The 25,684-nt window shown below is 41.3% G+C and overlaps 1 protein-coding gene across 2 annotated transcripts in view; it reads left to right on the plus strand.

Moving 5' to 3' along the window:
* The window catches only part of ephb1 (EPH receptor B1), a 141,685-nt gene extending 121,669 nt beyond the window's left edge, over positions 1–20,016 (plus strand). For both annotated transcript variants that reach the window (XM_019262195.2, XM_027285682.1), the window contains exons 11-16: positions 1,042–1,289; positions 3,057–3,272; positions 14,503–14,652; positions 16,605–16,798; positions 17,974–18,129; positions 18,997–20,016. In XM_019262195.2, the coding sequence (XP_019117740.1) occupies positions 1,042–1,289; positions 3,057–3,272; positions 14,503–14,652; positions 16,605–16,798; positions 17,974–18,129; positions 18,997–19,105 (1,073 nt within the window). In that variant the 3' untranslated portion in view covers positions 19,106–20,016. The remainder of the gene's footprint in view (positions 1–1,041; positions 1,290–3,056; positions 3,273–14,502; positions 14,653–16,604; positions 16,799–17,973; positions 18,130–18,996) is intronic.
* The last annotated feature ends 5,668 nt before the right edge of the window (positions 20,017–25,684 follow it).

The following is a 25,684-nucleotide window of genomic DNA, read 5'->3' on the forward strand; positions in this document are numbered from 1 at the left end:
TTCAAGGTCATAAAGCCCAGCCCTTTTGGCAGCCACATCAGATGCGAACATGTCAAGGGCCCATGTCAAGTGCACTAGCAGCATATAGGCCAGCTACCCTGGGACCTAATGGCATTAGAAATAACTCAAGCCTTGCGGCCTATTCCCTATGCTTCCCTGTTTTTGGATCCTATTAGTGTTGCTCTCTAACATGTTCTACCTTGCATCATCCTTATTCATTTACATCTAAAAAAGGGAGAAATGTTTTATTTTCTGTCCTCGTTTCTGACTGATCTCTTATGTGTTGTTAAAACCAATGAACAGGTAATGGTAAGGTGATTGCTTTGAAGTAAATCTTGAGCAACTGGAGGCTAAAATAGCTTCAGTTTCATACGTCCATGTGTCTCCAACATTTCTTTTTCTTGGGACAGGACACACCTCTTTTACGGCATGGAGACCAAGCTGACACCGTATGTGTTGGTTCATACAGAGGCTAAAATACTCCTGGTAATGAGACTTGCCCTGGAATAGCTCCTGTGGACTGGCCTACTCAGCAAGCTAGGTGTGAGGAAGTGACAGAGATAGGATAGGGGTAAGGATGCAAGGGGACTAACTAATTAAAGATTTCCGTTTTTTGTTGATTTCACTGTGTGGTGTCTCAGCAGGACACCAAGGTAGTGATAATTAATCAAACAGGTTCAAGATATTTACCAGATAGTGCTTGGCTTTTATTCTTTGATTGGGGAATATGAAGACACTTGGCAGGCTTTTAGGATAGATGAGTACTGTGAGTCAGAGGAGCCACACTGTTAAGAATATCATAAAGGAGCAACACTAGAGGAATATTGGACAACACTCAGCGTGCTTGATATAGACTAAATCAAGATCTATAATAGCACTGGGAGATATTTCTGCCTAGAGACGTGAGATGCCAATAAGCTTGATAAATGAATAGATTTAGATCTCATCAGCTCTACTAATCTTTTGTCTGATCCTTTTTTTTTAGTGGATAAGTTCTTGTTTTTCACAGAGCACTAAGCACCTCTTACTGTTTCTCTATAGGTGAATTTGGGGAGGTGTACAAGGGCCGTCTGAAGCTGCCTGGTAAGAGGGAGATCTATGTAGCCATCAAGACCCTGAAGGCGGGTTACGTGGAAAAACAGAGAAGAGACTTCCTGTCTGAGGCTTCAATCATGGGCCAGTTCGACCACCCAAACATTATCCGTCTGGAGGGTGTCGTCACAAAGAGCCGTCCGGTTATGATCGTTACTGAGTTTATGGAAAATGGTGCCCTTGACTCATTCCTCAGGGTGAGTAATTTTGATGAAAGCATATATGTACTATGTCATACAAAGCTGCAAACAGTTGAACGTGATTATGTAAAGTCATATTCGGGAGTGGAATAGCAATTGCATTATGGAACTGAGAAGCTAATTGGAAATGAATCGTTAAACAATCCCAGAGAAGTAGTTCAGGCTAAGAATCCATCCTAATACAAATTAGAATGAGCCTTCTAGTGCCAACAGAGAATATGTTTCATGACAATGAACATGATTCCAATCATTCTTAATTTGAAAATTTCCATTAGCTTGCTGCATCTGCCTTTAATTTCTCTATTAATGCCTGGAGCTAATAATGGACTCTTCACTCTTTCTTTTATAGTCAGGATTGAGTGGACATACAGCTTAATCAATATTCAACTCGCTTTTTTTCCTCCTTCAATCTCATGGATTGGTGTTCTATTCCACTTTGATCTAGGGTGGGTTTAAAGGGGCTCTTTGAAGTTGGCTTTGCTAACCGCCACATCCGACTTGTGTTTCCATCGATCTCCCTTACCCTCTTATTTGTTACTGTGTTTCGGGGGTTCAAAGCTTGCTCTTCAGAGCATTCACACAGGGTTAGGGGCACCATGCGTGGATGTTAAAGAGATGGATGCCTGCATGCCCAAATAGAACAATGCTTTAACAAATACAATGAGCAAGATTGGCTTCCAATCCATTTTGCTTATCTAATACAAGTATACTTTTCCTCTTGACATTGAAAGGCAAGAAAAGAGCTCAGCGTGTTGATTTTGTAATGGAAAAGTCTAAACAAATGATTTAAAACAGAGAGAAGGAGAAACTCAAATAGATGGGAAAATCAGGTAGATTAGACTATTCCTTTGTTATGTACATGCCAGGTGTGACAACATATCTCATCCCATTGTCAGTGTATGTGTTTGTACCCTTTCTGGCTCTGGTAATAATGAAATATTGCTTTTCTAATTCTGGATGAGAATTCCCCTGAGCAGCCGTGTTGCTAGCTGAGTTTTTGATGACATCAAGATTCAAGGTTCATTTATTATTTATTTAATAACACAGGATTGTACAATGAAATGTAAGCTGTAGCCCCTTTATGCTGCTTGCAAAACAAAAAAAATACTATTTTATGGTGGAATGTGTAAGATGAATTAAGGACTATCACAGCCTGAGGAAATAAGTGTTTCTGTAGTCTGGACCACAGCAGATACTTCTGTATCACTTGCCAGGCGGCAGAAGGGTGAACAGGCTGTTGCTGGAGTGGGTATTGTCTTTTAGTTTCCTTTGGGCCCTGCGTGGGCACCTCACCTCACCAATATTACTGGTGCTTAGTAGATGGGTAACCAGTGATGTTCTGTGTGGTTTTAATCACCCGCTGCAGTCCTTCTGTCCTGGGTTATGCATTTCCAATGCCAATTTGTCATGTTTCCAGTCAAGATGCTTTCTATTGCTCCATTGTAAAAGTTAACAAGAATGGGAATTTTGCCTTCTTAAGTTTCCTTAAGAATTACAATTATTTCTGAGCTTTCTTTATCAGACTACGTGCTGTTTCAATTCAAATTCATCAGAAAATAACACAAACATGTAATTTATTTTGCACTGATATTTCCTGATAGAGAATGAGATTCAAAACAACTTTAAAGGCTGTAATTTTTTTAGTGAACATATTTTTTTAGTATTTGCTGAAATCTCTACCCTCCAGCCAATCTCACTTGTGTTAATCATGGCAAAGATGATATCTAAATAACCATTTTGTTTGTTTTTCTCTCTGTCCTCCAGCAAAATGATGGTCAGTTCACGGTGATCCAGTTGGTGGGGATGATGCGTGGCATTTCAGCTGGGATGAAATATCTCTCCGAAATGAACTACGTCCACCGTGACCTGGCTGCACGAAACATTCTGGTCAACAGCAACTTAGTGTGTAAAGTGTCTGACTTTGGCTTGTCACGCTACCTACAGGATGACACCTCTGATCCCAGCTACACCAGCTCTCTTGTGAGTACTTGTAATGTCGAACTTTTATTTTGCTTGAGTGCAATGTGTGCCAACATCATCTCTTGAACTGAACTAGGGTTTGTCTGCATGTCGTGTATCCTTTAAATTGTTTTCATCCATATACACCACAATCGAAACAGCCATCCGTTTAATCAGTTTTGCTTTTATCTGACACTCTCATTCTTTTTGAAGGTCTCAGAAACCTTTCACCTTTTCAGTGCCTTTCATTTTATATGAGCTGCCTCTCTCGCCTTCCTCGTCCTCCTTCATCCTTTTTCCTATACTCTGCAAGTCACGGACCGGAGGTCTGTCACATCTTCATTAGTGTGGAGACAAGCCTCCTCTGGGAAGGCTCCTCTCTCGTTGACATGCCCAGAGTGCAGAGAAACCAAAGGGCATTGCGGCCTCTCAAACTGACAGCTTCCACCGCCTCTTTCTTCCTCCCTCCTCTCTCTCACTCCTCATTCATTATTACTGGGGCATCATGGGAGGCTTTGGCTCCTCATTAACTCCTCCACACTACAGATCTGTAATTATTAGCAGCCATCGTTAGTTCATCTTCTGCCTCTCCTCTTCCTAATTCAAAACACACTCTTACACCCTCGCAAACACACGCACAGGTCATTAAGACTCCCGGCATGCTGGAGTTTGTGTGTATGTTTTTATTTGAGTTTTTTACACTGTGTGTGTGTGTGTGTGGCGTGTAGATGTAGCGTAGTGTGTGTGTGTGTGTGTGAGAGAGAGAGAGAGCAATGATGTGTGCATGTATGTGTGTGTGTGTGTATCTGTGTGTGCTTGTGTGGGTGGGTGTGTGTCGGCCCATGTGCATGTGTCTAGTATCACTTCATTGATTCTGCTTTGAGACTTTAGTGCAAATTAACTTGTTTACTCCCAGTGAATCATGAGTGTTGCTGCCTGCATTTTGTAGACAGGTCACCTGCAAATTAAAAAAAAAGAAACGGGTCAATATAGGGTAAAGAGAACAGTTCTATATTATTTAATCTAAAGGTAGATGCAGTAAAGGTAAATAAACCCTTTTATTTTGCAAGTCTGTGCCCTGTCCTGCATTTTACCTGTCTTCCTTTCTTTTGGGTCACCAGCCTCCAGTGACCCTACACAGCATGATCTGACAGTCTTACCTGGGAATAGATATTTTCTCTTGTTTTATAAAACAGCCTTGGGGGTTCTTTTCTAAAAATGATTCATCGTATACATACAGCATTGTGGTAGCCCTGTATATATTATGAATAAATATGAATATATTATGCTATTTTAGGATTAGCTTCAGAGGTATTTCAACACATGCAAAACTTGAGATCAAAAGCATGCAGTCAAATAGGCCTGTGAGTCAGTGCTACGCAGGTATGAAAAGAGAGTTATGAAAATAATTTGTTTTCATCTAAATATAGGCAAAAATAATAATGCAAAACACACCATGTGCTTTGCTTCTATTTTATTTCCTCCTTTGTGGCTGAGCTCAGGTAGAAACTGATCTCGATTAAAATTATTACTTTAGGTCATATGCAAAAACACTCATAAATAATATAATATCGTGTAGTGTGAGCTCAAGGGAGACTACCAATTGGCAGGAGGTGGTAGCCTAGTTATAGACAGGAAGCGTCATATGGGCCAGAGGAGCTATGACCTCACAATGGTGTGGCTGAGAGCTAATTGCTCCCCTGGAATAGCTTGCTTTGTATGCTTGACCCCCGTGGCTAAACCTTGCTGAATGGGTCTTATGTAGCAACAAAGATGGGCAGCACCTCTGTTGTCTGCGCCGCTGAGCTTGCTAATAAAACGAGGGTGTAAAAGGTGGGGATTGGATTATAGATTGTGGTCAGCATTTTGATGTTGTTTAATGCAAACAAAGTCTCCTTGAGGGCATTATCTTGACAGTCAATAGAACAGGTAAGGTTTGAAGTTTAAACCTGGGGAGCCGTTTTGATGGTAACACAGTCAGGGTTTTTTTTTTACTGATAGAGATTTTAAAACAAACACATCAAAGCTTTGGATGTGCTTTACTATTATACTGACTGCTGCCTTATTATCATAAGATAAAAATGCAGTTCCATAACAATTTTTGTTCCTTTCAAAACAAGAGAGCAGTTTGATTCACATCCTACCCCACATGCCATCAGTATGCCTTAAAACAGTACTAAATGTGATCAGATAACATATGTTGACAGTTCATTAAGACTTAGCCGATGTTGCCATAGACTTTCATGTCACCTGTCCTCCTTATCCCTCATCCCCTGTATTCAAGGGAACATGCAAACATGCGTGGGGGATTGTGGGGGTCCACAGGTCTCACACAGGGTCCTACACTGTAATTAAGCTATGCATGGTGTCCTTCACTCCACAACTTCTTAAGCTATGACCTGATGCTAACCAATCAGCGACCAAGGCTGGCGTGGCAGACAAGGCCGAGGGAATCAGGGAAATTAAATTGCGCTGACATGCAGTGATTTACATCGCCATCGACCTCCTCCTCCAGCAAATTAATCACCTCTTTCCCTCTACTGCTTTTCTAATTTTTCCCTGCAATTCCAGTCACACAATTACAGTGCCTGTGGTGTGATGCTGGATGTATGGTTGGGAAGACATGCTGGTAATTGCGTTAACCCTGGATGTGGGTTCACTTTGGAGCAATGTTGTGGAGGTTTCAGACAGAAGGGGGCTGTCCTCCCTCTCTGTTGGCTGCTCACCAAAGTCGTGATTAATTAGGCTCACAGGACAATGCTTGGACTCCACTGGTTTTGCTAAGGTGATGTGTGCTAATTTTTTAAAAGACTTTTTGTGTGTTTCATTGCAGCCATGGCTTTCTTGTATTTGTATTGATTTGTATGTTTGCATCTACATGGCTGCTTGGTTTAAGAAGCAAGTAAGCACACAATCACAAGTCTAGGTGAGATGCTCATGACCCCGCATACCCAACATAAAAGAAGATTGATTTTTAAACACCCTGTGAACCTGTAAAACTTTAAGAGTACTCTCTTTATTTACCAATCTATCTAGCTAAAGAGCCATCCATCCATACATCTATGTCATCTTTCCTTTTTCTCCAGCTGTCCACTTCATATTCAATTTCAGGGCTTCTCCCAGGGCAACAAAAAGGCACATCAGAATGGCATACTCAGCGTAGGTGTGAAGACTGATGCATCAAACTGTTTGCAGCGGTGATGTGTCATATGTTTTATAGTGTGTTTTGTGTTCATGGGTGAGCGAAAGTCAGACATCTCGCCATGGTCGCTGGGGTTTAATGCACAGTTTGTGGCCTAAGATAAGAGAGCAAGAAGGTTCGAATCTGACCTGCGGCCCTTTGCTGCATGTCATTCCCCATCTTTCTCTCTCTCCCCACATTCCTGTCACTCTTCACCTGTCTCTATACAATAAAGTTTCAAAAGGCCAAAAAGAGAGCAAGTGGTCGATCAGGAGTGTGTTTGTGCGAGTATAGCGTGTCAAGTCTATAACAGCTTGGACAAAAGACGTTACCCTTTCTATTGAGTGTTCATGCCCACAGGGCCATAGTTAGGAGGGCAGGTATGGGTCAAGAATTTTTGCTTGTGCCTCAGCTGATGATGTGAAAACGCTGTCATTGACTTGCATGTTGTGCGATGTGTACTTTATATCGTAACTGAGTAGGTATGTACTGTATGTGGTTACTTAGATGTGTGTGATTGTGCTATGTTTCCTGCGTGTAAACATAAATGTCCCCTAGGTGTCTTTCATTCTATGTGTGTGTGTGCATGTATGTATGTCTTTGTGTATGTGTTTGTTTGAGTCATTGAGGCTGAGAGGGGTTGAAAGGCGAGGTCACACAGAGCCAGTAACAAAGCTCATCCGTCAAATCCCTGTGACCTGAGTGACATTCTCTCAGCTCCGCTCCAGTGCTCACACTATGTGGACCTCACTGCTGTTTCTGTCATTTGTCTGTTTTCTATTTGCATCCTTCCCCCCTCTCTCTGGCTTCAGGCCCATGGACTTTTTTTGGCTTCTCTATTCAACTTGTAGTGAAATATTTATGCTCTGCATAAAGTTAAAGGGACAGAGTCTGAGTAAACAAGAAGTGAAATGGGAACACATCCATATGGACCAGGCCAGAAGCAAACAAAGGGACTTTCTTGTAGAATTTGTTTCTGACACACCACATTTGTATGCAAAAAATAAAAAACAGTATTTAATTTTGACATTATACTGTATATAACCCAACAAACCCTGTTGTCATGGCTTCTCAAGGGTACTGTGGCACCATCACCATGATGGTGATCATCATCTCATTCATCTCAATGTTTGGATGTCCACGGTTGGATGTTCTTACGTCACACCACACAGCAAAGTAAACACCCCAAAATCTCTCCATTATCACAAGAGATTTCAGGCAAAAAAAAATCTGCCACAAAGATCAGATTAGCACAGACTGAAAATTAATATCTTGACATTTTCATTTTCCAGTAAAGCCACTAAGAGTGCTTGCATTTTTTTTTTTAAAGACCAACTGTAAATACAGATGTCACATTTGTTGTTTAGTTCACACCACACCGCATTGTGATTTCACACTATTGTCAATAATTGACGTATGCTTCACTCTTTGTCATATCAAAATATTTTAAGATCAAGAGCTTTTTTTCCCCCTTTATTTCCTGGCCTAGGTAAAGGGAAGACATTATTCATTGATTCTCTTTGATGATGCACAGCATGTCAGTCGCAAGCTTACCGTTGGCTACTTTTGATGTTCAAAAACAACACTGTGTATACACAGACATTGTTGAAGTTCCAAGACAAATGTCAGCTCTTGTATTTTGTAGATGGAACAACAAAAATTCGGATCCATGTTTTCTCTCACTCTCACTAGCTATAGTTTGTGCCGTGATATTGTGGTGGAAAGCAATCTATTTGGATTATATCATCCCTCACGTCTTTCGCGTGTGATGTGTGGTACAGTAAAGTCCTCTTTTTTTCTGCTTTTCTCCGCAGTGTAATTGTCAGTATTTACCACAACACCCTGCCGTTTCCAACTCCCTTTTTTTTAAAGGCACGGCATAGACTTTTACACATGACCGGCACTCACTTTCAATTTCACTGAGAGAGCATGTAGAGAAGTTCACGCTCGCTTGCACAGATCCCTCACTGCCCTCAAGTATGAGTCACCACTGCAGTGACCAAGCATTATCCCCATCTGGCTTCCCACCTAAGTGTCATGCCAAGCTGGAGGCGCCTCTGCTGGGAATTGAACCCCAGTTACATTCATTCATAAATGCAGTGAAATCTTTAACATCCCACCCTACCCTGGTTTGTTGTTTTTCTATCTCTTGGTTTTTCTTTTGAAACTAATTAAGATGTTTCCAGGCTAATTTTATTCAGATTGTAGAGTTTAATTTGCTCAGTCTTGGGGTACATGTAGCAGCAGAAAATATCCAGGAATGGAAATGAATATGAATATGGAGGAGGTTTTGAAAACAAGAAATTAACATGATCCATACCTGGTCCCTGCATCAAAGAGGGAGCAACCATCCAAAGCGCTCCACCTTGATTTATACCTTCTGTCATGTTTGCCAGAGTCAGTATAAGGTGGGCATTGATTCACCATCTGTGGCTGTTGGACAGCATTTGCATCTGAGCAGGATTCACAATGAAGTAGTTTGTGTATAACTAAATCAATGAAAGAGATAGCTTCTCCCTTAGCAAGCCTGTGTCTCTATAAAACACTTTACTGCAGTGTTACAAAAGGAACATTTCATTTGTTGGTTAACCAAAGCAGTAACTCCCAAAGAACTTCTGCCTTTTAAAATCTTCAAAATAAAAGTGCTGACATCACCATTGCTGTTTTTTATGTTGTTCTCATTAAAGGGGCCTTCACTACCTTTCCAGTAGCTTTGAGAACTCTCACAACATGAGAAATTATATCAGACTCAGCAATAAGGGAAATTCAGGTTGTGCTCCAGTTTGATATGACTGCCTGTAGATGTAATTGCCTATTATCCACATCCTGTGAAGGAATCATGGGGGCCAAGGTCACTGTCTAATATTATCATGGAACAAGTAAAAGTAAGATGGGATACTTCCTAGGATTAATTTAAGTGTCTATTGGTGATGTATCCCTGAGGGAGTATAAATTTGTGTTTAACGAAACACGGTTAGGTGCTAATGATGCTGGGGAAGGGGGGATAATTAACGGAGTAAATAATAAAAAGACATAGAGAATGCTTAACACTATATAAAACATGGTGATGAATTGTTTTTTTTTTCTTTTCTTTCTAATGTTGTACTGAGAAAAACATGAAGTAACTCTAAATGATAAATATATCACCATACAGTAGGTGGGTCCAGCTAAATACGGACAGTTCTGTTATATTCAAATGAAATCCACACGAATACAAATCCACATGGTTACTCTCATGCCATGGCCGCCATGTTGCCTTCACCACTACATTACATTGTAGGCCTACAGCTGTGAAGGCTAAGAATCTATTAGTCTGTAGCAGATAAGTCAAAATGAGACAATGAATAATATAGCATGTCCTGTATGTTTTCTGTGATATCTGTACAACTGAGGCATCAAGATAGAGACAGACTCCTTCACTTAGCAATGCCAACAAGCTGTTAAAAGTTAATGCTTGCCTAAAGCTAAAGCTGTCTAATTAAATTGGTGGAAATAAAATACTGTTAGCAGTACTATTTCTCACCCAGTGCTGACAACAATAGAACTGCACTAAATCTTCTTCACCAAGCCAAACTGGTTTATTTGTGGCTTGAATGTATGATGCATACAAATATTGTTCACAAAAATATATATTTTTAATTTTTAATGGTGAAATAGGAAGGAGTAGGAAAATTGACCACCTGTGCAATACTACTATAGGTCAGAAAGTCACCATTCTCTCAAGTCTAATTACACAATAACTGACCTCTGATATTTGTCAATGATGATGCCCAAAAGGAGCAGTAATATTCCATATTTTGGAAAATGTACTGTTCTGTGAGAAAGTCCCACCCTACTTAGTTACTGTTGCTTAGTATGTCGATACTTCTGTTCTACAGTAGCATTTATCGTAGACTTCTTATTTCTAAATCTATGAAGCTAACGTCTATGTCTGGAATCAAATGATTAAAGCTGAGCATAAAGTATTGAATCAGTGAGCACGTACTGAGTAGTTTTTAATGATGTAGGAGACATGTAATATTAGTTTCCTTGAGTTTTATTACCTTATAGATTATCATATTATTGTGATATTGTGCACTAGTCAGTGACATCTAAAATGACCTTATTTCTCAGCTCTAAACACAGTTGCTAAGAGAAAAAGGAAACATATTACTAAAATAGTACAATATCAGTTAATTTCTTGATATCTTGCGCTGTAAATTATACTGTAACCTGAATGGCTTTCAGTTCCTTGCAACTGAAACTTGAAACTGGATCAGAATGCTACAGGCAGAAAGTTCCCGGCAATATGCAACATAGGTATTTTTATCTCAATCACAATTTGATTTTGAAGTAGAGCAATTATTGGCGACTATTCTGGACTTATGTTTTTTTGTTTTGTTTTTTCATTCCCCTCTGTTATCTTCCCACGCAGTATGGAGAAATTTTTAGAAGACATTTGTTAATCAAATCTAAAAACAAAAGGCCCCAAAGAGTTCCCAGCCTAATGTGAGACAGTTTGGGATCTCTGGAACACAAAATCCAACTTTGACAAATACTTCCCTCAAGTTCTGCATGACTCCATTGTATATATGGTGAGAGACCTGTGTCTCTCTCTCTTCACCAGACATTCCCATGGGTGTCTAAGAAACCAACATCTCTGTCACCAACCCCTCCCTCACTCTTTTTCTTGTGCTATTTTTCCTCCCATCTCTCCGTTTCACTTTTCCTTTCTCCATCCCGCTCACTCTCTTTCTCATTCTCATTTGGGCAGACATCCAGGGCAGATCGTTGCTCTCAAGATTTCATTAAAAGGATGTTGATGGAGCACCCTTCCCAGCCTAAGTAAATAGGCTCAAGTCCATTTGAGTGTGCATTGTTTGAAAATGGATTACCGAAGTTGGAGGAGTAAAGAAAAGGAGAAGGAGTGCATGGGTGAGAGAAACAAAGCCAAGGAGAGAGAGAGAGAGATATCTACATGTTTGTCTCCCAGATGAAGGAGAAAGTTTATTCGGAATTTCTAAATAGCTTCCGTCAAGTGAAAAAAAGCGGGGTAGAAACAGGACACAACACTGGACTCTTCTTTTTCAATTACAGTAAGTTTATCTGGGACATTGCTGCATGTTAGTGATGACTGTTATTGCACTCTGACAGATATATTTACTCCAGATATTACTTCATTCTGCAGCAGCATGTCACTGACAGTCTACATGAAGGTATCTGGCACATTGGTGGATGCTTAGCTCAAGCCACTGCAAAGACATGACAGGTGTTTCATATCTTTTGCAATGTGTATTAGTGTCTACACACACAAACACACACACACACAGTATCAATGGGCTGAGGGACTATAACAGGCACCAGTAAATACACACATTACATGGCCACCACATGTTTATCCCTCATTTTTTAGACCTGGCTGTCACAGGAACACACTCGTCTCACCATGATACCTCTTAACCTGACAGTCCTAGCACATTCCGTTGCAATAGCACTTCAGACATATCGCTAGCTGTCACAACTGGTCACAGGCGGTCACAACCAGGTGGAACCAGTCATGTACTGTAATCTCATTCTGGTGACATAAGGGTGCCTGCATACTCCTGTGTCTGCTCAAGGTGTTCCAGATAGGAATTCTGTGCACGAAGAACGTGGCTGTCTGTTTTCCATGTGCATCATGTGGGAATTTACACCAAGACAAAAATCCCACATTGGTAATGTCACTGCTTGTTTTTGACACCATATGGTAAGGTGTCTTTGTGGTGCATTTATTTTTCAGGTTTTCACTGCCTCGTGACTGCTCGCTTTTTCTTCACAGTGGCAACATTTATCAACCAGAAAATACACCCATCCAGTATCTCTGAAAAATCAGGCACTGCATATCACCAGCTTTATTTATTATCAAGAGAGTTTTTGCGAAGTATCACTTGATATCGTTAAAGATTACTCTCTCTCAAGGCCTAGAAGTTCTGCAGCCGCAGTGGCTGTGCTACAGCCTCACAAATTCATAAGTTAACTGTCCAAGATAATAGTGGAGCGTGTGAATTCTGTTTAAGGGGCGATATTTCACTTCAAGGCAAACAGAAAACAGCTTGTTCCTCTTTCAGTAGCCAGCAAAATATACCATATCCAAAGAGCTCTCCCCATGCTTCGAGGCTTCTCAAAGCACTCATCTTTTTGTGTTGACATTAGGTCTGTTTTAATTCCCATCATCACTTCTCCTACCCTCCCAACCCATTCCCTGTGGTCTTACTCTTTTTACTGAAAAAAAAAAAACAAGAAAAAAAGCCCAATTTTATTATGTTTTTGCCTTATTTCCTATATGCATGAGCTGTTCAACACTTCATGTTATTAAAGTAGGATTTTGGCAGAGCTATCACTGGCCCACAGCAGTAATTACCAAGGGTTTGCATAGCTGCCTCTGACTCACCCGCCTTGGAAATGTTATTACTAAAGTCTGTCTCATTGGAGGTGCACAGGGAGCGTCTTGTGAAGCCTGTGTCTTTGCTCAGGCCATTCCAGCGACACTCGGCTCATATCCCAACAGGGTCCTGGGGCATGAGACCAGATGTACAGCGCGAGGGAGGGAGTAAGCGAGTAATGATGAAGAGAGGCTGTAATAGATGGCATATTGCTCGGAGCAGCTATTTTTTTTATTTTTTTCATGTTATTCTGCGTTTATTTCTTCGTTTTTCATCTTATGTATGTTTCTCCAAACAAAATAATTGACTTGAGGCGTTGCCCCTGACAGAGTGACAGATGAAGAAAAAGGGCATTGGCCTTTTTACATTTTTGTAGGGAAGGTATTTGGCTTGTATCTGCGTTTGCCCTTAGACACTGGGGTCTCAGTTTAGATGAAACGATTCAGATATGAATGAGTCTGAGATATGAGCGAAGCATTGAAGTCACTGGGGCTTAGATAGCCTTTATTCGTCTATTGATCTTTTCCTCTCTGTATTGCTTTCTTGTTCTCTCATTTACCCTGTCTGTCACACACTCACACAACCACACACCATACCATTGCCTAATTCTTTTTCTCCACTGTGCTAGTGTGCTCAGTCAGACCTGAGTGTTGCCTTTGCATCATGCAGTTGTGTCCTGGCAGCAGTTTCCACTCGGGGTCAGATGTTAAATCTCTTTTCAGGGTCAGCAACCGCTTAAAGGTGAAACCCTAAAGAGGTGCTCATTAATAAGCTCAGCCTCTCCACTTCTGCGATGCCACACAGCACTGACCTGTAACACCTACGTAAGTGTGTACTGATACACACATACAGGAAGACTCATAAGTGAATCTCATGTTTATTCTTGTCCAGCCTGGAGTATGAAAACAGCCCACAAGAACCATTTTATATGCTCACTTATCACTCATTTCTCTCTCTCCCCCTCCCTCTCTGACTCCTCTGTTGCTCTCAGAGAGCAAGCAGTGAACACGGTGGTCTGTGCAGGTTGCTCTCTCAGTTTGGGTTTGTTTCCAACAGCGGCTTATCTGCAAATGCTCAGGTTCGGCTAATTGGCATTATTAAACCGTCGGTGAGCTCAACTCAGATATATGGGGAGGTGCTATGGAAAGGGAGGGTGGGGGGCACAAATAAGGATTTATGTGTGACTGTGTGTGTGCGTGGGTGTGCCCGCGTCATTTATGTCTGTGCCTGTGCATATGTTCCCAGCTGTGTCTGTATGTATATGTGTGTGTCTGTGTGGGTGCGTGTGGAATCTTAAACAAGCAGCTGTCAATTTCAGTCACCAGCCAGTGCATGGCATGCCTGAGGCCCAGGTAGCCCAATTACAGGCAGACACGCTCGATGTACGAGCAGAAGCCCGGGCCTATCTTCCTTTATCCAAACAGGGCAGTGGGAGAGGGGATGCTAAATGTGATGTTGGTCGATGTATGAAGGCTGAACACTGTTGGGAGTCACTGCTGAGACTGGGGCACAATCATATGTATTTTTTGTCTTCTGGAGGATTGATACACTGGGTGGATGAGAGGGATAAAGAGTTAGAGGGATGGAGTAGGACAGTCAAGGGAAGCGTGGTTCTGGACATTTCTGTCATTTCACTTTCTGCCCCGTTTGTTCCTTTCTCCTTTCTCAGGGTGGGAAGATCCCAGTGAGGTGGACTGCACCAGAGGCCATCGCTTACAGAAAGTTCACCTCAGCCAGTGATGTGTGGAGCTACGGCATTGTTATGTGGGAAGTGATGTCATTTGGAGAGAGGCCCTACTGGGACATGTCCAACCAGGATGTAAGTTCATTTGTAAACATGAAAATACCCATGAAATGATATCATTACTTTCTTAATGCGATGTGTTTCCATTTGAACAGGATGTTGACATTAGACAATAAGACACAAAGAATCTGCATGTTATGGAGAGACCGTCTCATTGTCGAGCGAGAAAGGCAGAAAGCTGTAATCATCAGAAGAAATGTGTTGCCTTTTTAGTTGCACCCACGAGTGCAAGCATGGCCCACTACTACAGATGCACCTTCCTCTGGGAAGCAGCAGTTTTCTAGGAAGTTCAAGTGCCCATTTCATAAGATCTTTAAGCAGGATCGTAAAAAGGAACATTTCCGTTGAGTGTTAACACTTTTCTCAACTTCCATGCAGTAAAAAGCAAGTTTGAATCCGAGTAAACTGCCTCATTAATTGGATGGCCATTTCTTTACAAATGTGATGATACTGTCTTTTCACCCCTTACACACAATCAAGGATAACACATAAGAGAGGAAGCTGTAATAAATCACACATTTTTTATCAGTTTCCATCTCATAGCATCATCACTGAAGATGTCCTTGACTCTGACTTTGAAAGCAGACTTATTATGGAAACAGTCTCATACTATCCCCTTTCCTTCCTGGCTGGCTTTTGAGGGGAATGAATGATTGCTGAGAGCTCTGCTTTGTTCCCCATGTCCGTTTGGAATAAGTCCATACATGCAGACTGCCATAGACACACAGGCACCGACACAAGCACACACAACCACTGGATATAGTCCCATACTATGAGGTCTCTCTCCCTAAGCTCCTTCAGTGAGATAACTAGCCAACCATCAGGCCTCTACAGACCCCACTCCACGAGGACCGTCCAACCAAGCAGATGTTGCCTCAGTGGGCCAGGAGCAAACACTGCCTGGTGGGACTAATGCAGAGAAGAGGACTGGCACTGCTCAGCATGTCCGGCTGCTTAGTCCACACACACACATACACACTTAAACACACACACACAACCACTTCTCCATATGCACCATTTGTCAAGATTTTGCTGAGTTGCACTCAACTCCGGGGTGGAGTTGGCAACCTACAGAGAAGCCTGTAATTTTTAATGATAGTATTTTTTTACACTTTCACACCAGACCCTTATCTCGCAACTATGCATTTTCAAGAAAAGATTACTTCTACAGATGGTATGGATGTATGGATACGGGTAAGAACTAGGTCCATCAGTGTGCAATGCAGCAATCTTTAGCTTTTGAAGTGTCTAACAATTAAAGCTGGCAGATTAAGCATGTTTGGCTGAACTTTTGTATATTTATTCCAATCCTACATTATAGCTAACAAACAATGTGTGGAGTGTGAGGGGAGGTCATTAAATTATAGGTATTCCTTGTCTGGCTCCAAATCTGCCTCAAGTTCTGATTGAACTTTTTTCAGTTGTTCCAAAACACTTGACTCCAACTTCATCTACCCTGAAACTCGTAGTCGTAGCTCCCCTCTAATAAGGCCATGATTGTCTGTGCAGCCTTTAAGAGACATTGTGTCAAGTGGCTGTACTTCACAGTGTTAATTAGGTGCGATCTGCCCATTCCAAAGTGACTTCTTTCTACAGTGACACTGCCTCTGCTCTCATTTCTGTCTCTTTCCTTCTTCTGTCTTCCAAGAGTGACATGTGATTGGCTAGAATTGAAAGTATGGGCACATCGGCCTGAGAGTTCACTATCTCTTGTGTGACCACAGGGAGTGTGTCTGTATGGGGCTCTGTTGTTGAGGCACAGATAAGCATCTCAGGGTTGCAGAGTGGGTGTGTTTAACGTCATCAATCACTGAGTCAAATAATATTTTGTGTTTTACTGACAACCAGCCAGCTTGAGGAAAAACTGAGATAATTCAGTTACTGTATGACCTAAATGTGGTATAAGAATTAGGATTAGCGGAATAAATAACAACCTGAGCATCCCCCACCCACCTTTTCTCCACCAGGTGATTAATGCCATTGAACAGGACTACCGTCTGCCACCACCTATGGACTGCCCTAGTGCCCTGCACCAGTTGATGTTGGACTGTTGGCAAAAGGACCGCAATGTACGACCCCGCTTCACCGACATCGTCAGCACCCTGGACAAGATGATCCGTAACCCCACCAGCCTCAAGGCTGTAGCCAACATCCCTGCAGTGTGAGTAAAAACATGCATATACACATTCACCCCAAACTGGACATTAAGTACGCACAAATATGTTTTTCATCTGTTTATGCAATATTTACACAGGCTGTCTGCACAAACTAACCCAGCATGCACATGCTTACTTGTCATCCTCTCATAAAATAAACATGCATTTATTACTGTTGATTGCATCAAACTTGAACTTTTGCTCCACAGGATCTGTTTTCCCGCTGTTTATGATTCTCCCACACATCCAGACCCCGATATTTGCTTTAGAAAGATCCATTTTTCTACATTTTGTGGTGTTATATATTTTTTTCTACCCCCTAATGATGGAATGAAAACATATTTTTAGAAAAGATGCAGTAACATTTAATTTACATGCATATTTAGAATGTTTTGTGCATTATTTTGTCAATGCACCAGTGGCCTTGATTTGTTTTGAACATTGTTGGGTTGCCAGTTCGGCGCAACATGTTTTGGACAATTTCTTCCACCGTTCCTCAAAGATTCTCTCAAGCTCTGCCAAATTAGATGTGTGCAGTCTGTGAACTGCGTGCTTCAGGTTTCTTCACAGATTTTCCATTCCAATTTCCAGGCCTTGGCAGGGCCACTGTGGGTCATTCAGAGACTTGTCCTGAAGCCACTTGTTTTGGCTGTGTTCTTTGGGTTACTGCCATGTTGAAAGGTGAACTTTTGTCCATGTGGGAGATTTTGATTTTGTACAGTGGAGCAGGGTTTTTATTTCACGGTCCCTTTATATATAGCTTGGTTCGCTGTCTCTTTAATTGTAACCAGTTTCCTCATATTTGACACTGAGATGCAACACAACAGTATGTTACGTTATGGGGATAGTATCAGCCAGGTAATGAATGGTACTTGGTATTCAGGCCAAGAAGCAGATGTTTTCTCTGATGATATCAGATAATCTTTTCATGTATTTTGCTCTTTTTAAACATTTCTATAGATATGTGGGTAAATGAGTATCTAACACCAAAATGTGGTCACAAATAAAGGGGTTAATAGACTTTCCAAAGCCAATATTCACACAACATGCACATACACCATATATCCTTTCTCACAAACACCATAACCACAGTTTCTCCCCCTCTTGCTTAATATTGCATCAAAGCCCTTCTATGGTATATACGTCCTCTAACACCCTTCCTTCGCTCTCCCTCCTCCAGGCCTTCTCAGCCACTGTTGGACAGATCCATACCCGACTTCAACACCTTCAGCTCAGTAGAGGACTGGCTCGCTGCCATCAAGATGAGCCAGTACAGAGACAACTTCCTTAACTCAGGCTTTACCTCCTTGCAGCTGGTGGCTCAAATGACCTCAGAGTGAGTTCACCTGCTCGTTTTGCAAATGCAGTTTCCAAACCCATGTGGCACTTGATGGGCACACTTGTCTTGAATGACTCAACATCAAGTGTGTGTATTTTTAGCGTGAATGCGCCCAGTGACTCACATCTTGAATAACTGCATCAAAGCAAAGCCAGTAATGCATAAAAATATAACTTGTTATTACAGAAAACATCATAGTCAGTGTAAGAATATGACCATCTGTGTCTCCTAATGACTAATATCTAATAATAATTAAGGATTTTCTAGGAACAATTTTAGAAAATGGATAGTGATGTAAATCCTTTAAATACACATTGTTCAGATGCATATTAATTCATTTCTGTTTCTGTTCTGGAATATTTCATGGGTCATGATGACAGTTCTTGTGGGTCTTGTGGTACCAGTAGACAAAAATATTGCACCTCATTTCTTTTGATTAACAATGTTTGCTTGCTCTACAAATCTCTACAAATTTATGTGAAAAATGTAAAATCATTCTAACATTTTCTTTATTAAAAATGTATGCTTGGGGGTGGGTGGCATTTATGCAGTCACTTTGCAATGCAAAGCAACATGCATTAGTAAGTCCTCTCTCTAGTGATAGAATTAATTTTTGTAAATTTGTGTTTTCATTGCCACTAGCTTTTCCATCCTGAAATTGTGCTCTCATATCCTATAGCGATTGTAGGACTGTAAATTCACCTAATGATCTGATGATGAAATGATGCATTTTTTGCTAGTATAATCACCTCAAATGCTCCAATGATCCATTCCAACTTCAATATTATGGAAATCCTTTCATCTATTGCTTCAAAATAAGTTCTCGCTTTTCAATTTTCTTTATTTATGCCTCTCTCTCCCAAGGGATTTGCTGAGAATAGGTGTGACCCTGGCAGGCCACCAGAAGAAGATCCTCAGTAATATCCAGTCCATGAGGGTGCAGATGAGCCAGGCACCTACAACTATGGCATGACTACAGGAGGCGCTGTGCCATGGAATGGGCAGCATTCGTAGGACCAACAACAATGGGAGCCCACGAATGACCCCCGATCCATCGGAACGCGCCAGGGTCGAGACTATTGTCTTAATATAATCCACTATCATGACAACAGGAGACCAGGGTCTACACTACCACGTGGTTATCAACTATCACACTTCCATGCAATCCATGCCAGGAGTTCAGGTTCCAGACTTGATACCTATTCTCCATTTTTCCAGAAAAGGAAAACAGACATCAGTTGCTGTGGTTATAGACTGCCATTCATGTCACTGTAAACCAAAATAACTCAACAATCTGACATCGACACAGGGAGCCTCTCACAATTTCAGACTGTATGGTAAAATGAGTAATATTGTACTTCTATATTATCTGGACTAGAAGATGTTAAAATTGTAAACTGAAGTGTGAGACATTTAGAAACAACGTGTGACCTGTGATTTTACCGTCGTCATTGTGTACAATGAAGATGCCTTGACCTGGCCAGAAATAAGTCCCAGAAGAAAAAGCAATTACCAGTGGGAATAATTAAGGGGTGAAGCTTACAGGGATGTACAGTGGAGCAACCATTTTCAACTTTCACATCATCATTTGCTCGTTTGAAGAATTTGAAAAATGTATCGTAAACGGACTGGTGAAAAATCAGAGCTAGTTATATTTTTGTCTTTTACCATCTGTTTGTTTCTTTGATTGTTTGTTTTATCACTATAGCAAGATGCCGCCCACTCGTATTTTAACTTTAACACTACCTGTGGAGTCCTGGGTGGAAGGCCTTGCCAAAGGACTTCTTAACCAGCTCTGCCCAAATTCAGAGAATATAAATATGTTTATCTCTTGCTAAATATGATTATATCTTTCATAATAAACCTTCATATTGAAGGTGATAATGTATGAATATGTATGTACAGAACTCTCTGCTTGCATTTTTGGCAAAGACATGTTTGTTGAATAGATTGTGATAGACACATGCAATGTGTAGATTTCTACGGTGCCCTGGTTCCCTTCGGACAACTGAACAACGGACACTGGGTTGTATGTCTCCTTGCTCCAGGGGCACGAGGACAATCCTGACTGAATCTTAATCTGTGGAAAACGTTAAATGAATTATGGGCGGAGAAGTGGTATTGTAGATCTATATGAAAATTGCTGTAGGAGTTAAAATAATTGACAAAATATCCATTTATTGGAGATCATGTTTAATGTGGGTGTACACATGCTGTCTTGCTGGTGAGCACTTACTTGTACAGATATGTTTTATGTTTTTATTTCTTTTTGTTCTGTTGTTGTTTGTATTGGGAGTTCTCAGCACCATCCAGAGGGGAAGGCAAATCCACGCCCAGGCCAGCTCACATCCATGGTAAGTACCCGCAGGAAAAACTCTACTTAATTGCTCTATATCAGGTAGGTTTTATTTCAGGCAAATCCAGTTAGTCTTTCTCATGGGTGGTACAAATATCTCAGTCAAGGCAACGTTTTCTGCGAGTTTGAAATGCATAGGAGAGTAGCTAATCAAAGTGTTAGAAATCGGAGTGAATCAGCATCACTTCTCTACACGGCGAAAATGAACATCTGGGCTGAGGTTTGCCAACAGACGCCTGATGCCATTCAGATGAACATGCGGACTTAAACAGCCCACACGGGCGCACTGCTCACAGTGTAGCACATCCTTCTATAGACCGCCTTGGCTAAACTGCTGTGTAAATCTATGCCATCTCACTGTATGCTGCTGCCATATGGGTAGGCAGGTTGAACGCAAAACGCTGTTGTGCCACAGAGAATTTCACACATATATGAATCTCGCAGGGTGTCACGGATGACTGCCTATGAAATTGCACTGCAGTATTTGGAAATATAATTTGCGGGTTGTTCTGTATAGTGAATTAGGATAATTTCTCTTTTTTTTTTTTAAATCCTGGCATGGCACTTCATGATTGCACTGTGTTTGGCCCATGCAATGTGTTGGTATCACTGCAGCAACAACTTCAGGACAGCTGGGTGATGAGTAGTGGTGGTTTAGCTGTTCATCTTACTTTTTTTTTTCTTTTTCTGATCACTTGCTTCCGGCTGAGGCTTTTTGAAAGCTTTGACAAATTGTTGTTATATTTTATAAATCGGGTTTTGAAGAAATAATGTTATCAACATTGGCCTTTAAAACTGAACGCAAACGGAGCTGAATGTTCCTGTGGCAGTATTCGTTTGACATACAGCCATGGCAGCAGAGTCTCTTAGCTCACAGACAATTATCATGAGCTATTGTAGTATCAATCCTGTGCAGTAGCTGTGACCCTGCTGAAATCCCTTTTGGCCCTCTTTGAAAAGACATGAGTGACGACAGCTCTAACCACCTTGCATCCAAAATTAGAAATTGATGGCAGGCCCATTAGCAGATTATTAAGTATACTCACCCCCCCTCAAGTCATCCTCCTCTTCAGTCTGTCCTGCCCTCACTCCCTGGCTACTCCTGCTGGCTGGCACACCTCCAACTCGTTTATACTGGGTGTAACCAAGCTGTCCTGGGTCAAGGCTGGGCTGGGCTAGGCAGAGCTGGGCTAGGCCAGGGCCAGCCTGAGAAATGTTTGGCTCCATGCTCCAGTAGGTTCAGGCAGGGGTGCAAACACCTGCTGGGACTCCCCATCTGACAGGCATCTGATCAGCCACGGGGAGGGAGACTGATGGGAGCGTCAAAAAGCAAATACACACATGCACACACACACACACACACACACACACACACACACACACACTTACACTGAAAAACCCTCAATTATGTTATTCTCGTCTGGTTTCCAGTCTGATGCCTAATGAAGAGAAAGTGGGCAGCTACCCGACAGAGTGTGTGCATATGTGATAGAAAAAGGGGGATGAGTCAGTTTACAGGAGGGTGGAGATGCAGGGCTGAAATGGCATAAATAAGGGATACTTTAAAAAAAAAAGCTAGTTCGCTGAAGTGAATCAGCCCCTGTCAACTTGCAGTGTGGTTTACACGGCAACATCTTAGCTATTATCTAAATGTTCATTTCTCTGATTTAGTTTGGTAATGGAAAATATTGTAATCAAACAACTGATTTGCCTCATGGGCAAAATCAACTACTTTTTCCTTTTCAATTCTTCAAGTCATTGATTTAGTATTTCTAAATATAATCACATGCTCCTTGAGATTGGCATAAATCCATTTTCGCTAAAGCCAGTGATTCAATTTGAATGCATTAGTCCTCTATTCAGCTCCGTCTCATGTATTTGCTTTTCAACCCAAGAGCCTGTGAATGAGATGATAGAATGTATTCATTATGCAACAGTGTAATTCTTTTTTTTTTTCTTCCATTTGCTCTGTTTGTCTTTCTAAACATCTGACTGTAATGACACTCCAGTGTGATGAATGGAGAGGCGGTTCGCCATCCCTCTCTGAAAGCCGTTTCATATGGAAGCCATTCATCACACACTGATACAAAACACAAGAACAGAGCTTGTTAAATGTTTCATGGCGCTGTAACTGTCGAAGAAGTGACCGACGATCCCTTTAGTAGCTGATTTCATGCCTGTCATTTATAGGTTAGAACAGTAGAAGCCGTGTTCACCTGAAAATGACCTGACATGACACCCTACAAAACTAAACTTATTAAACTACTTTCTCTGTTTCTCTGTTTCAGACTGTGGACTCAAAGATTTACACACATATAAAACAGCACACACACACACACACACACACACACACACACACACACACAACACTTCATGTTTACACATTCACATGCACACACAGTGAACACTGTGGGCAGCCAATGTGGAGGAAGATCAGTTCAAGTGGACCTTTCCAGGATACTCACATTCTCCCTATGGTACACAAATGGATGGTGGAGCTGAGTGCACATGTCATAGTTTGTTTATTTGTGTGTGTGTGTGTGTGTGTGTGTGTGTGTGTGTGTGTGTGTGTGTGTGTGTGTAAGAGAGAGAGTGAATGTGGGTGTGTGTATAGCAGGCACATTTGTGTGTACAGACATTTATGTGTGCACAGGTACATTGTTTATGAGTGTGAACGGTTTCCTTTTTCTTTTGTTTCTGTATAGCTACCACTTGTAAATTGTGACGAGTACGTGTCAAGAGTTTGTAAGCTGTAACTTTCTGAGAACTATTGTACTAAAATGCACTCAATAAACGCCTTGGAAAACAAGTCAATCACTTTATGGTCTGTGACTCAATGGGTGATAATTCTGTTTTCATTAATGGTGAGTCAAGAAAGCAGAGAGGAAGGGTTATTATCCAGTAACACTACTGTCAGCACTGTGCGGGAGTGTGACGTCTAATGCTTGGTTTCATAATGGCTAAGGAAATAAACAGCTTTTTGTCACCGCCGGTCTGGTTGGCAGCACGTGTTAAAAGCCATCAGCCACTAATAAACGAGCCGTCACTTGGATTACACGCAAGCCCAAAAAATGGCTCTCCAAGAAAAGTGACAATATTTTGACAAACTAGTGGAAATTATCCTCCCATCTAAACTCCTATCTGCGTATCAAACACACACTTACTCACACATAGAAATACACAGTCACAGTAGTCTTGTAAGTTCCAGTTGCCAGAGACTTTTAGTGCACTTCACGCACTGGAAAGCGTGCTGCACAGTAATGATATGGTTAATGAGGTGAGTCGAAATATATGGGGATGTATCCAAGTCTCAGCATTCCTCCGTAACTGTCTATTGACTCTAATTGATTAATAATATCCAGCTTCATATTAGCAGAGCGGCTGCTGTGAAGGGACTGAGCCAAACTGAGAGGAAGCCAACAAGATTCATGAATCAGATTTTTTTTCAAGTTTGTAATATTAAATAAAGTGCTTCACCTGTCACTTTGTCTGTTTATAATATCTGTGATGTCACTAAAGAAGTGGTGAAAGCATGTGGCGAATGCCTTCCATTGCAAATCCTTTGGCATGGTCTTGATGAAAATGGAAAAATGAAAAGCAGCATTTCACTGCCCTCTATAGTTTAAAAGTTTTAAGTCCATTTGTAACCTCTGTCCAGGTGTGCTTAGGTGGACCTGTAACCACACCTAACACTGACATCACAGAGTCCTGGAGTACCCCTGTACATCACCACACCAAGTTGAGGTTAAACCATTGGAGGTCAGCAAAAGCACGATTTTTCAGAGGCTCTTAAGTTACTATTTACGTTTACATGTCAGCATTGCATTTCCCCCCTTAAAGGGAAGGTCCGGTTTTATATATCTAAAGATACCTAACAGCACTGCTGAGATTGGTAATTGCAACTAAAAAGAAAGGCAGTCAGACAATCATACTGGTTTTAAAGAATCACCCAGGTTAGCCAAAGAGCCTTAAAGCTAATTGTCTGAATGCGTGTTTGTGGTGAGTAGAATGTTACGATGACCTTTAAAAATGATAGCCAAGCCTATAAATATAAGGATGTGTGAAAGACTCAAGTGGAATTTCCCTGTAATGGATATGAAAAGAAATGATTTAATACTAACAATCTTACACACATTTCATGTGAGTTGTCATATTGCTCAAGAAAAAAATTTCAAGGTCATGTGGGTGCTTTAGTTGTGCTTATAGAGCTCCGCTAACACTTAAACAGATGTAATGACCATAGATACGGTGATATTCTTTATGGTTGTCTTTATGATTGTCCTCCTGCGCCTTAAGCTTAATTGGACCTGTTTGTCACTTTAATCAGAGCAATTAGAGAGATAGTGAAGATATGGGCCCTCATGACAAGGAACACTACATTGCATTGGGTTTGAAAGCTGACTTGTGTGTGTGTGTGTGTTTGTGTGTATGTAAGAGAAATAGGATGAGCTAGAAAGATTGAGGCTGACAGAAAGCCAAAGAGATGAAGACAGAGATGAGTATGGAGAGCGTTCAAAGTGTCCTTTATTCGTAACAGGGTGTTTATCACTGACGAGGGAGTCAGCTCACTTTATTTCACATTAAAGTCACAGGAAGTTTGAAAAGTGACTTCTCAGCAGCAAATCTTTGCCTTAATCAATATTCCCTGAGCAATCACCTGCGAGAAAGGGATTGGTGCACAGCAGGGAACTCCTGCAGAGAGAAAGGGAGAGACTTGGAGAAAAAGCAATCCATCCAGCAGTGCAGATCAGAGTGTGGGAGTAGAAAACTTGGAGTGAATACTGAGTGAAGGACAGTGGAGAAACATAGTGAACTTGGAACCGTGGGACAAAGATGATGGCACAGAGATGGAGAGAGAAAGTTCTGGCACGGAGGAGAGAGAGGGATTATAAAACTTTAAATTTCTCAAACCCTTGTTCTTGTGTATGCATTTTAAAGGCGTAATTATTTAGCAAAAACAAAGAAAACATAATACGACTAGAGTTGTGTCGATCCCCAGTGACTGGTTGTTCTCCTTGTGAGATTGTCCGAGGCCTAAATCTAATCTCTGTGCTTGCTGGCTGCAGGGCCTCAGTAAGCTGTCTGCATATTTACAGTGATCTTGGGGGTCTAGGAAAAGCTAGAAGCACAAACTGCTCTTGGAGACTTGAGATATGGTGTACAAGCTCTGTGGAGGATTATGTTGTTTTGTGCATA

The sequence above is a fragment of the Larimichthys crocea genome, chromosome XII (genome assembly GCF_000972845.2).
Source record: "Larimichthys crocea isolate SSNF chromosome XII, L_crocea_2.0, whole genome shotgun sequence".
In the NCBI taxonomy this organism is placed as follows: domain Eukaryota; kingdom Metazoa; phylum Chordata; class Actinopteri; family Sciaenidae; genus Larimichthys; species Larimichthys crocea.